The following is a 15,634-nucleotide window of genomic DNA, read 5'->3' as shown; positions in this document are numbered from 1 at the left end:
AGTGCCAACCTTTCTGAGCTGCTAATAGCAATAGTGTGAGGGTCTATCATGAAAAACCTCTAAGGCTAACCCATCAGGATCAAGGATGTATACGCTGTCCACCAAAATCCAATGGACCTAGTGGATCTTTTGCTTGATGATACTTTTGTTCTTAGAAGGAAGACTGTGAATAAAATTTTAAATTTCTAACTCTCGTAATTTGGTATTTCATCACTGGTTCAGACTTGAAATTATAGAAACCAACTGGTTTTGAATTAAATATATGGGGGAGTGTTTTTTATAAGAGAATGTCAGGAATTATGAGATGCTATAGGTCTGATTTTAGTCTCCTCCTAGATAAATACAAATATTCCCTGTATTAAAAGATTTTACTTTATTTGCTGATTTTTTCCTGTCTCATCTGTATTTAATGGCCATAGCATGCGTATCTTGAATACATATAGTGTCAGTGCTATGGACTGTATTTTCAAGGTTTTATTTCATTAATTCATATTTGCTATCTGATTTATTTGGGGACTAACCTCATTTCTTTCATTTTCTACTCTGTGAGCCCATACCACTCTGTATTGATCTGCCAGCTTACAGCACTTAGAAATTATTGATGGCCAGGATGCCTTAAGTAAGAATAGCCTAGGGATATTTTTGGACACTGGTTTAATTGTTGAAAGAGACAACCTGTTAAGGACATTGTCATTCACTTGACTAAAGTGAAATTTGTAAATATTAAGATAAAACCTTACAGGAGAGAATTCACTCTTCATCAAAATATATCAAAAAAGTCAAGCCCCAAAGATTAGCTAAATAGGAGCCTTCTATTTCTGACATGTCAAACCTAGAGTAAAATTTTAAAATTTTCAGTGAATGCTTATCATATTATACCTATCATTATATGTAATCGTTTAGTACACATGGTTTAAATTCCTTTGTAGAATTTATTCCCTTTGGAATCATCTCTTCATCTCTGTTTCTTTCAAATGTTTTATTCCGTAGATACTCAATAAATAGGTATTGAATAAATGAGAAAAACTGAGGCGTGAGGAGAGAGGAGGGTGTTGTTAAGGAAGGGAAGTTGAGGCACTAGCTGAGAAATTTTGAAGGTAATGTTTAAACTCTAGTTAGGTAAGAATGCACCTTCATTAACATTTCCTTCTTAAAAACCAACTTGTTTAGGTAAAGCTTTAAAATACTCGGAAGTCTCTTCAACCTCTGCTCTGCAAGAACCTCATCTCTTCTTTTTTTCCTTTGGTTCTTCAATTCTTTGTTATTGTAGCTGAGATTTTACTTTCCAATATCATTTATCCCTTCTCATCAAAATTCTGCTTAATAAGAGCTACATGACAGAGGAGAACTTAAAGCAGCAGCCAGTCTCAAATGATGGCATGAAATAAAGAGGGCTAATTTGGAACACAAGATGAAGCTAGAACTTACTGAGTTCTACATATAATTATGACATCCAGACCACGTACCTTTGAATGATTTAATATTATGTTATCGCCTGTCTCTGTTAACCAAATTTCCTAAGAGTTATATTCTAAAGTGACTCAAAAATTTAGATCCAGTTATATTAAAGTTTATATTGGCATTCTTGGGCCAGAAAAAAAGGATCCTGAAGGTGCTTGAATATTAGGAAAGAACAGAATGTACCTATTGGGATTACTGACAGGATACTAGCTTTGAAATATTTATTTAGGAATGTATGTAAACGTTTGGAAGGTTTATGTAGGAAATTGGAAGACAGAGAACCAAAAGAAGCTTTCATTTAGAATAGGAGTGACCAATAAGGGATAAAGGAAATAGTAAATTTAATTTTTATAATTTGAAAACTTTGTACTTAAAGTTTCACTTTAAATTTGGAATACTGAGATCAAATATTCAGACTTTTCTTTCCCTTGGTTTCCTGGAGATGGCAGTAGAATACATATGGAAATTAATACCAGGTTCAGGATTTAGTTTTATAGATATGACAGTATTATCAAAGAAAATCCCCCAGAGTACTTTCTTCAGAAAGAGTAATATTTTTTAATTTGAAAAGAAATCTTGAATTAATTCTATTACCTGTTCATGATCCAAAAGGGGATCTTCTTTATCAATTATTCTTTTTCTGACTCTGCTGTAAACTGGTTATCTCTCCTTGAGCAAATATCTTAGCCCTCTGGGCCTTTATTTCTTTATCTCTGGCTTCTTCTGGCAACTATAAGCAGCCATAAATGCAGATTACCAGTTGCTGAAAAATTATTATACAATTAAGTGCTTTTAGCAATGAAATTACCCTATTCATAATTTTTTTTTTTTTTAAATTAAGAAGACACTGTAGGGACCTTACTACTCAAAGTTTGGCCCCTGGAACAACAACTTATTAAACATGTAAAGCCTTGTTTTTCACCTCAGATTCTGCATTTATTTTAAAATGGTTATTCACACACACTGAAATTTAAGAAGCACTGCTGTAGAGTTTTACTACATTCAAAGGTAATAATGAACCAAAGTTAATTGTTAACAGAAATTTTACTGGATTTTAATTGTTCTTACCACCATTGTGCTAATAAGCCCACTAAATTTGCTACTTTATGAAAATCAGTAATTCTGAAACATTTATGAAATATTTTCAGGTATAAAAGTGAAACACAGCTTAGTATAATTTCAAAAGTACTAACCAGTTATATCACTTAAAGTTCCTTAAATCATGTGTTTCTCCTTCTGCAGCTGGAAGTGAAGAGACTGCTATTAAGATTAGAATTTTCTTTGACTGAAATGAGATAATATGAGCACAGTGAACATGACTAGCACTATGTTGTTTTACAAGCATGTATTTCCTTACATATCCTCCTTAAGGCTAGTAGAGGGTATAGTCATTTTGCTTAATCTATTTAGTGTCCTGACCAATAAACGCTAAATGGCTAATTTGCCAGGTACTTAGTGTCTGGAATAAAGCCTTTTGTATTAATGAAGATAGCAACATTCACAGATATTAATGTAGGTGTTAGTGCTCATACATTCATAGAATGAAAGCACAGTATTTAAGCCTGAGACAATGTGACTAATGCTTTAAAGGGGCAAAAAATTCCTACTTTTTTTTTACCCTCTTGAGAATTATTAGTATGTATTACAGTCATGGCTTTCCAACTTCTAGCTTTGAACCTTGGGCCATTATGTATCCGAGGCTTTGTTGCAAGGATTCTGTCAGTCACGTTCTGTGACAGAAATAAAATATGTGCATGTGTGGAGAGGTATGTTGATTTTGGTTGTGGGGTGGGGGCAGCCTCTGGTTCATGATCTCTTATTTATCCACCATTTGCCCACATCTACTAAGGGTTCTATCCATCTTTCTGTCTGAATCCTACTGTATTTGAAAGGATGAAATAAGATTACCTGAAAGTGTTTTGAAAGTGGCAAAATTATATAGGCAAATGTATTTACTGTTAATAGTAAATTAATGGAGCTTTATAAGAGTATAACCTTGGATTGCAGCAATTTCCAGTTTACGTACTACCAAAAGTGGAGTATCAAGCTTGTTATGGAGTTGAAGCTCTGACTGAAAGTGAACTTTGTCGCTTATGGACTGAAAGTTTATTGCATTCCAACTGCTCATTTTATGTTGGTAAGTTATGCAAGAGGCTTTGCTCTCCTTTTTAATTCCCTTGTAAATATATACAGTTCAATTCATTCATAGATACTTCCATTCTGTACTTTTAATTTTCAGTTTTCTGATATATTAATATTTCTATTAAAACACCATTCCTACTCAAGAGTTAAATGGCAGGGTGGGAGTAGTGATTATCAAATGTTTTAATTTCTCTCTTATTCCCTTATTGTACATGAATGCCAATGTAATCGTTGTATTTTTAAAATACTTATTTAGGAGTGTAACTAAAAATGTAGACATGTTTTGTAACAAGCGTTTTTTAAAAGTACTATTTAATTGGCTTTAAAATAAATAAATAAATAAATAAATAAATATATATATATATATATATATATATTTTTTTTTTTTTTTTTTTGCGGTACGCGGGCCTCTCACTGTTGTGGCCTCTCCCGTTGCGGAGCACAGGCTCCGGACGCGCAGGCCCAGCGGCCATGGCTCACGGGCCCAGCTGCTCCGCGGCATGTGGGATCTTCCCCGGCTGGGGCATGAACCCGCGTCCCCTGCATCGGCAGGCGGACTCCCAACCACTGCGCCGCCAGGGAAGCCCTAAAATATATATTTTGAAATTTTCTTAAAATTATAATGACATTGTTTTTTAAACCTCAAATATTACCTTGATGAAATAGTTTTTTACTTTGTTTCTGTTTTTGTTTTTTGTTAGGGGGGTAGTTAGGCAGGTTCTTAATTTGTGTTGGCTGTGTTCATGTACAGTTAACATACTTCACATGAAGGATTACTTGCTAATCATTGTTGATACTGTTCTGTTTCATTTGAATGCCTAATCCTATGCTTCTCTATTCATCCCGTACCTCTCATGCCAGCTATCTCAAGCTGCCCCTCCATGACGTAATTTCCTTCCTTTGAGCTCTCAATGCGCTCTTTTTTTTTTTTTTTTTTTTTTACCACTTTTATGATTTGTTGCTTTCTACTTAATTGTTGGGGTTTTTTTTTTCTTTTTTTGCGGTACACGGGCCTCCCACCGCTGCAGCCTCCCCCACCGCGGAGCACAGGCTCTGGACGTGCAGGCCCAGCGGTCACAGCTCACGGGCCCAGCCGATCTGCGGCACGCGGGATCCCCCCAGACCGGGGCACGAACCCCCGTCCCCTGCATCGGCAGGCAGACTCTCAACCACCGCGCCACCAGGGAAGCCCTAATTGTTGTTTTTTAAGCCTATCCTATCTTCCCCGTAGACAATAAGTAGTGTAAGGTCAGAGTCTGATGAAACTTTATGTTCTTATAGTGCTTAGCATAATTCCTGGTGTGCCATAAGTGTTATAAGTGTGCTTTTCTTGCTTAATCAAAAAAAGTTTACTCACTTGAAAACCTTTTCCATATTTTGGTTAATCAGTATTTGGTCTTCTTATTTTGTGAGAGTGTTAATAAGATCATTGATTCACTCTCTTTACATAACCCAAAAAGGAAGTGGCTAATGTACTACTTGGTGGCCCTAGCCTCTTCGTCCCCCTTCATACACACTGCCAGAAGTTTATTGTAGTAGTTTTCAGCCAATAACCACAATTTCAATGTTCCTCCAAAAGACCTGTTGCCATGACACATACCAACAGTCCTCGTGTAAACTACTTGAAAGCAATCGCCAACCACATCCATTTTAGGAAAGCCCCAAACAAAAACTTATCATTGAAATCCTCTTTAAAGTACTGACAGAAAAGACATTCCTGACTAAAACATTTAAGGTTTTTTTTTAAATGTACAGTTTAACAGATAAAACTACCATCATCTATATCTACATGGCTTACTTCATCGAAACTATAGTAGTCTCGCCTTAATTGCAGTTTCACTCTCTGGTTTCAGTTACCTTCAGCCAGTCAACCATGGTCTGAAATATTAAATGGAAGATTCCAGAAATAAGCAATTTATATGTTTTAAATCTCACACCATTCTGTGTAGTACCTGGGACGTGAATCATCCCTTTGTCCAGCTTATCCCACCCATTAGTCACTTAGTGGCATCTCAGTTATCAGTGCTTATGTTCAAGTAACCCTTTTTACTTAATAACAGTCCCAAAGTGCTGCAATTTAGATATGCTGAAGAGAAACTGCAAACTGCTTCCTTTAAGTGAAAAGGTAAAAGTTCTCAACTTAATAAGGAAAGAAAAAAAGTTGTATGCTGAGGTTGCTAAGATCTGTGGTCAGAACGAATCTTCTATCCATGAAATTGTGAAGGAAAAAGAAATCCGTGCTTGTTTTGCTGTCAAACTGCAAAACAAACCTCAAACTGCAAAAGTTATGGCCACGGTGCAGATAAGTACTTTGTTAAAATGGAAAAGGTGTTAACTGTGTTAAGATATTTTGAGAGAGAGTGAGGGAGAGAGACACCACATTCAGAAAACTTTTGTTGTAGTATGGTTAAAATTGTTCTATTTTATTATTAGTTATTGTTGTTTATTTCTTACTGTGCCTAATTTATACATTAAACTTTATTGTAGGTATGTATGTGCAGGAAAAAACAGTATATGTCAAGTTCGGTACTATAGTTTCAGGCAGTATATGTCAAGTTTCTACTTGGGGGGGGTCTTGGAACGTATCACCTGTGGATAAGGGGGGACTGCTGTATTCTTTAAAGTCATAAGTAGTCATTGCCTTATGTGCTATTTATCGTCGGTAAATCCTATCCACTGATAAGCATTCATTTTAATGTAATGGGGTGGTGTATCTGGTATCTTTGACAACAGAAACAGTGATGTCTGTGTCTCACTGTTTGGTGAGAAACATGTTGCATTGTTATATGGTTGTGTTTGCTTTGTTTGGGTTTTTTGTTTTTTATGTGGGGGTGAATGTTTTGAAGTGCTATTTTAAAAGCATCTATGAGTTTTGAGGGTTTTTATTTATTTTATAAATTTATTTATGTATTTTTGGCTGTGTTGGGTCTTCGTTGCTGCGCATCGGCTTTCTCTGGTTGCGGCGAGCGGGGGCTGCCCTTCATTGCGGCGTGCGGGCTTCTCATTGCGGTGGCTTCTCTTGTTGCGGAGCACAGGCTCTAGGCATGCGGGCTTCAGTAGTTGTAGCACCTGTGCTCAGTAGCTGTGGCTCGCGGGGCCTCAGCTTTTTTGTCTGTATGTAATGGACATAATAATAATTTGTTCAGGGAATTCCGTGGTGGTCCAGTGGTTAGGACTGAGCACTTTCACTGCTGTGGCCCTGGGTTCAATCCCTGGTCAGGGAACTAAGATCCCACAAGCCACGCGGCACAGCCAAAAAAAAAAAATGATAATAACGTTTTGTTCGATCTACCTCAGGGACTATATGCACAAATCCTTTTTCTTCCAATGATTACATAATATAATGCCCTAAAAGTACACTTCTCCTTGATGAAAATAGATACCACAAGATAATGAAGTGATACTTCGTGTATTTCTGTACTGAGAAAGAACTAGCTATTAATCTAAAATTTAGATGAAAATATGGACAATCATCTTTATGATACAAGAGTAAAAAAGGATTTCTTAACCAAAGATTAAAAGTGGACTAAAACAAAACAACTGGTAACTTCTCTATATTTACACATAATTTAAAAAATGTCTACATAGTACTCCTGTCATAAAATATTGTCAGTTGTAAAATACATCTTTGATTTGATAATGTTTTCTTTTCCATATGCAACTTTTTAAGTATAATATACATTCAGAAAAGTGAAAAAAGTAAATGTACAGCTCAAGGAATTATAACAAAGCCAGCATCTCTATAATTTGCACCCAGACCAAGAACTTGAAAACTGCCAGTGCCCGGGAAGACCCCACCTTGTGCCACTTCCCAACATAGCTGTCTTCTCTTCTCCAGGGGTAACCACTGTCCTGCCTTCTAATGTAATCATTTGGTTTTTGCCAGCTCTATACAAATGGAATTATAAAGTTCTTTTGTTTATACCTTCTTTTACTTAACACAGTTTTTGAAATTTATGTGCGTATAACAGTAGTTTTATTGTTTTTGACATATTCCTTTGTAAGAATATACCACCATTTATTTATCCATTTAACTTTGGGAGCCTGTTTAGGTTGTTTCTATGTTAATGCAACTATGAACATATTGTAAGTGTCTGTTAGTGCAATGGGTACATATTGCTGTTGGGCCCATACCTAGGAATGGAACTGTTTGGTCATAGAATTATTGGGTCATAGTTTAAGCTTACATTTATCTTCAGTAGATAATTCCAAAAAGTTTTCCAAAGTGATTGTACCAATTTACACTTATATTAGCACTGTGAGGGTTACCTTTTCTCCTCATCCTTGCCCACACTTGGCCTTATAAGTTTAATTTTAGCCATGCTGGTGGGTAGGTATTATTAATATCTCATTATTGTTTTAATTTGCCTTTCCTTGGTTATTTATGAAGTTGGACACTTTCATGTTAATAATCATTTGGATGATCAGTTTTGTGAATTGCCTATTCAGACCTCTTTTTCTGTTGTCAAGTTTTTGTTTGTTCGGTAGTTCTTTGTTGGTTTTAAATGTTACAAATATTTTTCTCGTACTCTGTGACTTGCCTTTTCAGTCTCTTAAAAGTGTCTTTTGAACTTAATATAGACCAATATTTAGCCATTTCCTTTATGGTTAGTGCTTTCTTTGCCCAGTTTAACAAATCTTCCTTACAGCAGCATCATGAATATAATATCTTCTAGAAGGCTTTTTAAAAGTATTTTTAAATTTCTAGATACACAGTTTATGTGGTGTTTATTTTTGCGTGGAATATCAAGATTTCTTTTTTTCAGTTTTCAGCACTGTTTATTGAAAAAACCACCCTTTCTCTGCTGCTCTCCAGTGTTACTTGTGTTGTAAATCATATATGTGAATCTAATCCGGACTCCCTATTTCTCTATCCTTGAGGCAGTACATGTCTTAATTACTCTAGTTAGAGTAATTACTCTAGCTAGACCTGTCTTAATTACTCTAGCTTTATAAAATCTTTTACTGTTTGGTAAAGTAAATCTTGTCAACTTTTTTTTAAATTAATTTTTACTGGAGTATAGTTGATTTACAATGTTGTTAGTTTCTGCTGTACAGCAAAGCGAATCAGTTATACATATATCTGCTCTTTTTTAGATTATTTTTCCATGCAGAGTATTGAGTAGAGTTCCATGTCAACTTGTTTTTCTAAAAGAATTTTTTGGCTATTCTTGGCCCTTTTGCATTTACAAATTTTGGAGTCAACTTGTTAAGTTCTCCCAACAGCAACAGGAAGATTGGGATTTTTGTTAGGAAGTGCATTGACTCAATGTGGAACAAATTGACAGCTTTACAATAACAAATCCTTCAATCTGTGAACTTTAGATATTCTTCTATTTATTTATATCTTTAATTTCTGTTAATATCTTTATGATTTTCTTTGTAGAGATCTTGCACATCTTTTATTAAATGTATTTGTTGATAATTGATTCTTTTATGTTATTAATGGTATTTCTGAAATTTTATTTTCTTACGGGTTACTAATAATATAGGATTTATTTGCATATTGATTTTGTATATTGATATTGTATCTTAGTAACTTTGCTAAGCTCATTCTTTCTAGTAATTTATATTTTCTAATTAAATAATTATGTTCTCTGCAAATAATGACCATTTTATTTCTTCTTTACAATCATTATACTTTTCTTTTTCCTTGCTTTCTTTGCCTAGAATTCAAATAGAAGGTGAATAATGGGCATCCTTGCCTGTGTCTAATCTTAAAGGGGAAGATTAGACATTTTGTTTAGTATTTTGTATGGGTTTTTGTAGATAGCATTTATTAGAAGAAAGCGGTTCCTTTCTATGCCTAGTTTAAGAATTTTAATCATGAATGGGTAAAAAAAATTTATCAGATATTTTCTCTGCATTTATTGAGATTATATGATGGTATAACTTTTGTCTTTTATCCTACTAAGGCGATGAATCATGTTAATTAATTTTAAAATGTTAATCCAGTCTTGTATTCCTGCCGTAATTCCATCTTGCTCATGATATATTACTCTTTTTATTTATTGGTAGATTTAGCTTGTTAATATTTACTTTGCCGTTTGTGTTTATGAGTGAGATTGGCCTGTAATTTTCCTTGTGAGGTATTAGTATTAAGATTAAGTTTATGCCATAAAATGAGTTGAGATTTATTTCCTCTTTTTCTGTTATCTGGTAGAATTTCTATAAAATTGGTATTATTTCTTACTTAAATGTTTGGTAAAATTGACCTGTGAAGCCTAGAGTTTTCTTTTTGAAAGTTTCTAATTATCAATTCAATGTTTGCTCTTTTTTTTTTAATTGAAGTATAGTTGATTTACAGTGTGTGTTAATTTCTGCTGTACAGCAAAATGATTCAGTTATACATATATACATTCTTTTTTATATTCTTTTCCATTATGGTTTAATCATAGGGTATTAAATATAGTTCCCTGTGTTATACAGTAGGACCTTGTTGTCTGTCCATTCTGTGTATAATAGTTTACATCTATGAACCCCAAACTCCTAATCCATCTCTCCCCCACCCCATGTTTCCTGGCTTCTTTTGTTTCTGTTGAAAAGTGAGCTGTTCATCTGATTTATGCTCTTTTGCAAGTAATATGTCTCTTTTCTTTGGTAGACTTTAAATTTTATCTCTCTCCCTTTCAACAATTTTCGTACATTGTGCCTGTGTTAGGTTTTCTTTGTAAATATTCCTTTTTACATGTTCATTTTATAACATTGCTCCTTAATATGTGATTTGATGACCTTTATCAGTTTGGGGAAATTCTTGTCATTACCTCACCAAACATCACTTCTTCCCCATTCGCCCTCTCTCTCTTCTGGGATTTCAGTTGTATTATGTTACATCTTACTGTATCCTTAACGTCCCTTACATGCTCTTCTGTATTTACCTTCCTTTTGACTCTTTATTGCATGATTCTCAATATTTTATTCTACTTTACTAATTTTCTCTTCAGCTATCCCTAATATACTATTTCACCCATCACCTGAGTTCTCAGTTTCATTTATTGTATTTTTTGGTTCTAGATTTTTCATTTGATTCTTTTTTATACATTATAGTTTTCTATAGAAATTCTCAATCATGTCTTAAGCATATTAGGCAAAATTACTTTAAAGTCTTTCTCTAATACCTCTGTTATCTAGATTCTTTGTGAGTCTTTTCTATTATTTTTTTGGTGTTAGTTTCCTAGCGCTGCCATAACAAAGTACCACAAACTGGGTGGCTTAAAATAATAGAAACTTCTTGTTTCACAGTTCTGGAGGCTGGAAGTTTAAAATGAAGGTGTCACAAGGCCATGCTCCTGAAACCTGTGAGAGAGAATCCTTTGTTGCCTCTTTTTCCTTCTGGTGTTTGCCAGCAATCCTTGGCATCCTTGGCTTGTAGATGCATCACTTTCATCTCTGCCTCTGTCATCATATGAGATCTTCTTCCTGTGTGTCTCTATCCTCTTCCTATAAGTACACCATTCATATTGAATTAAGGGTCCACCCATCATAACTAATTACATCTACAACCATTCTACTTACAAAGGAAGTCACGTTCTGAGGTAGTGGGGGTTAGAGCTTCAACATATCTTTTTACCGGGACAGTTCATTCCATGGCATGTTGTTTTCCTGTCTTCTTTTTTATTCCATGTTTTTTCATTGTATGCCAGAATATTCTTTATCAAGGGCCAGATATTGTATATGAAAAATTCTAGAGCAAATATAAGAGCTAAAATGTTATCTTCCTCTAGATAGGATTACTTTTGACCACACTAGCAATCCGGATTCACTGTAATCCAGTTACAGGGATTTAGGTGATTTGAAGCTTGACTTTGGACCCTAGATAGGCCAATCTGTTTCCCCCTTATTGCTAGGATGTTGCCATTCATGGTCTGACATTGCCAGTCTTTGGAAAAGCTTACTTGCAAGTCTGGCCCCTGGCTGGTATCTGGGAACTTAGGTAGTAAACAGTTTTCTACACTGACGTAAAACTTCCTTTAGCTGATAAGGAGAGTTCATTGTGCCTACACTGTTTGTATAAACAATATGGCTTATTCTGAACATCTGCTTTCCTTCTGAGAGTCTGGAATTTTGGTATGTGTTAGTCAGAGGGTGCCTACATGATGAGCTCCCAATAAAAACCTTGAGCGCCGAGTCTCTAATAAACTTCTCTGGTATAAAAAGAAAATGTTGCTGGAGGAATTAAGTGAATCTTGTGTGACTCCAATGGGAAAGGCCTCTTTTTTTTTAAAATGTGGTAAAATATATGTAATATAAAGTGTACCATTTCAACCATTTTATGGTACAATTTACTGTACATTTTTTAGCGTATAATTTAGTGGTATTAAATACATTCACAATGTTGTTCAGCCATCATCACTGTCCATTTCCAGAGCTTTATCATCATCCCAAATAGAAACTCAAGAGAGGACTTTCGAAAATTGCATCTCATTTCCTCTGAACTTCACCCACACTTCTTTTCCTTTTGGTGTTTCTCCTTTTGCTTGTATCCTTTTGCTATAACAAATCTTATGCATGACTGCAACTGTATGCTGAGGCTATGAGTCCTTTTAGAGAATCACCAAGCCAGGATCCCAACTCAGAGCTTGTGTTTATCTAATTCACAGACCCTGAACTCCAGTTTTTGTTCCTCTAATCCTGAGAGACTATTGAAAGCTCTGGTTCATTTCTTAGCTTCTCAGTTGCTTTTTCCACATTAACAGGTACTCCTAAGAGAGAAGCACCCCTAAGTGCCAGGCTCACATCTCTGGGTTTCTTTCTTCCTCTGGTTTGTTGGCTCCAAATATATCCTCAATCCCTTTTTCTGGTAGCCACTAACAAATTATGTAATTTAATTAGCCATGATATTTATTGCCTGTCTTTGTCTCTTTTTTTTTTTTTTAACATCTTTATTGGGGTATAATTGCTTTACAATGGTGTGTTAGTTTCTGCTTTACGACAAATCAGTTATACATATACATATGTTCCCATATCTCTTCCCTCTTGCGTCTCCCTCCCTCCCACCCTCTCTATCCCACCCCTCCAGGCGGTCACAAAGCACCGAGCTGATCTCCCTGTGCTATGCAGCTGCTTCCCACTAGGTATCTACCTTACGTTTGGTAGTGTATATATGTCCATGCCTCTCTCTCGCTTTGTCACAGCTCACCCTTCCCCCTCCCCATATCTTCAAGTCCGTTCTCTAGTAGGTTTGTGTCTTACCCCTAGGTTCTTCATGACATTTTTTTTTCTTAAATTCCAGGTATATGTGTTAGCATATGGTATTTGTCTTTCTCTTTCTGACTTACTTCACTCTGTATGACAGACTCTAGGTCTATCCACCTCATTACAAGTAGCTCAATTTCGTTTCTTTTTATGGCTGAGTAATATTCCACTGTATATATGTGCCACATCTTCTTTATCCATTCATCCAGTGATGGACACTTAGGTTGCTTCCATGTCCTGGCTATTGTAAATAGAGCTGCAATGAACATTTTGGCACATGACTCTTTTTGAATTATGGTTTTCTCAGGGTATATGCCCAGTAGTGGGATTGCTGGGTCGTATGATAGTTCTATTTGTAGTTTTTTAAGGAACCTCCTCTTTGTCTCTTTTGTTTATTGATATATCCCAAGCACCTAGAACAGTATCTGGCACACAGAGGTGCTCAATAAGTATTTTTAGAATAAGTGAAGTTGGCTTGGATAATTGATTGAAGGAACAGTAAAAGTCAAGGAGAAGGGAAATGGTAGAAAACAAGCCATAGAATTTGTATACTTTATTCTTTTTACTGTCCCTAGGTGTATGTAAGACAAACCATTGGGATGCAGGAAGAATATATTATAACTCTTATTTTTTGTTTGAAAAATTAAAAATTTAACATTACTCATATTAAGTATGTGGATTGACAGGTGGTCCTCTCCTTAAAAACAATCAGTGTCATGCTTTAGTAAGCCAAGCAGTGAGGCACTTGTTCCATTTGGATCTGTGTATCATTGTGGGTATCTTTTTTTAGCAATGGCAGCTGTTAAAACCTATATAGCAAAATGAATTGAACTTTACAGCCATCCTTCAAATAGTTGTTATCGCACAGAATTAAGCCAAGATTTTTCAAAACAACAAAGCATAGTTAATTATATATTATATTGCATATTATTTTATTCTTTTCAAAAATTTTCATCTGTTTCAATTTCTATTAATAGTTTTTAATGTGTGTTGACTGCTGCTCTAAATAAAAGAGAAAAATAAAGCTCAGAATGATTAACTTACATATAGATACAGACTCCATCAGCGGCAGGATCAGAATTTAGTCACAGTCTTTTAAGTGTTTATAACTTTGCTGTAAACCTAAAAAGGGCTAGGGAAAAATTGGTGGGGGGGGCGGGGAGGTCAGATATAACAAAAATGAAGCACTGTGTGTGTAACAATGTTAATCAGTGTGACTTAAGGCAGATGATTCATTGTGTCTCAGAAACTGGGACCTTAAAATCCTAACCAGAAGATCTCCACGTGATCATATTCTCTTTCCCATGCAGTCATGCACCATAGTCCTTTCTCAGTTGTGGCCTGTGTTTCCCTCACTCAAACGTTGCTAGCCACTCCTCCATTTAACTTAAGCATTTCATTGTCAGTTTTCCCTGCCCAGCTCTATTATCTCAGAATTTCAAAGAAACTTAAGACAATCTCTTCTCAGAAATCAAAGTTGGAGACCAGTGCATTAGATCTTTTGGAGAGGACAGTAAGGGTAGAGTTTACGTGCATGGTTCAGAGATTGATATACAGCATATCTTACGAGACACAAGTGACATAGAATCTCATTTATTTAACTGAAGAGCATATTGGTTTATAGGACTCTAGTTCAGCAATTTTGAACTAGAGTCCTATAGTCTCTTTTTCAGGTAGAATAAACATACTTGTTTTTTGTTTGTCTGCTTTGCTATGAACGTGTTCTCCTGTTCCTTTAGATTGCAGTATTCTTTTTATCCTCTTGCCCCATAAAAACATTAAGATGTATTCTTTAAGGAAAATTCCCAAAGTCATCTTATCACAAGTTCTGTATCTACTTTCCAGTTCTCTAATATATATCAATTTTGTATAGTTGACATACAGGCCTTCCTTTGCACAATTCTGATACACACAAATTTCAGTTACGAAGGTATTTAACTGTGAGTAATTGCGTAAAGTACAGACGTTACTGCTGACTCTTCAGTCCACAAATCACTACATAAGTAAAAAATGCACATCATGACCAGTGACCAATCATGTCACTTCTTTCAAAGTCTGTCAGTGATTGTTCACTACGCACCTGTTACTGAGTTGATGCACAGGAAGCAAAATGTGTAGTTGTGTTCCCTCCTTGTCTCCCAGTGATAAACTCATGTGATGTTTTACAAAAGTGGATAATCAGAAGAGGGAATTGGCCAACAAAGATTAAAGCACAGCAAAGAAACAAAAGGTGATACTGCTGGAAGTGGAATTTGAATTGAGCATAAATGGAGTTACAGAAGAAATAGCTGACAGTAGAAATGTTGACACTGGTGCAGTTCAGGAGACCAGATATGCCAAAAGAGGAACTTAACGAAGGTGAACTCATAAATGAGGAAAGTGCTTGTGGCATAAAGGATGAAGAAGTGACACTGGCATAATATTTTACATTAAAAGAACTCTTTGAGATATATCATGATATTAAAAGCGCAAAGGCTATCATGTTGGAAGCTGATCCAAGGAGTGTGACCATTCACCACAGCATAGAAAAGGTGCTTGCTCCCTATCGTAAGTTGTACTAGGAGAAGGCGACAAGCACTATTCAGACTGCTCTTAATGAGTTTTTTATAATGAAATAACACTTTAAATCTCAATGTTTTTAATTTACAGTATACTAAATAAAGATTACTTTTTACTGTTTTTTCATTTCTCTATACGTTTATAACTGATGGGGAATTTATAATGTTTTGACCAAAAAAATCTTAAAGGTAATGGAACAGTTTTAATTTTTCCCATTGATTTTTAAAATTGCTTCCATAGTTCTGGCTTATGTGTGGTTATTTTTCTCATCCCATAC

General features: G+C 35.3%; 1 protein-coding gene across 11 annotated transcripts in view; it reads left to right on the top strand.

Annotated features, from left to right (window-relative positions):
* Positions 1 to 15,634, top strand: part of ICE2 (interactor of little elongation complex ELL subunit 2) — an 87,677-nt gene that overhangs the window by 38,378 nt on the left and 33,665 nt on the right. For 10 of the 11 annotated variants that reach the window (XM_029239731.1, XM_029239728.1, XM_029239726.1 and 7 more), the window contains one exon: positions 3,469 to 3,598. In XM_029239731.1, the coding sequence (XP_029095564.1) occupies positions 3,469 to 3,598 (130 nt within the window). Of the gene's footprint in view, positions 1 to 3,468; positions 3,599 to 4,631; positions 7,112 to 15,634 lie in introns of those variants that run through there. The other variant, XM_029239733.1, reaches the window with a different exon arrangement.

Source organism: Monodon monoceros, unplaced genomic scaffold (assembly GCF_005190385.1).
Source record: "Monodon monoceros isolate NGI ecotype Baffin Bay Population unplaced genomic scaffold, NGI_Narwhal_1 Super_Scaffold_21, whole genome shotgun sequence".
In the NCBI taxonomy this organism is placed as follows: Eukaryota; Metazoa; Chordata; class Mammalia; order Artiodactyla; family Monodontidae; genus Monodon; species Monodon monoceros.
This window is presented reverse-complemented; position numbering and strand designations above follow the sequence as displayed.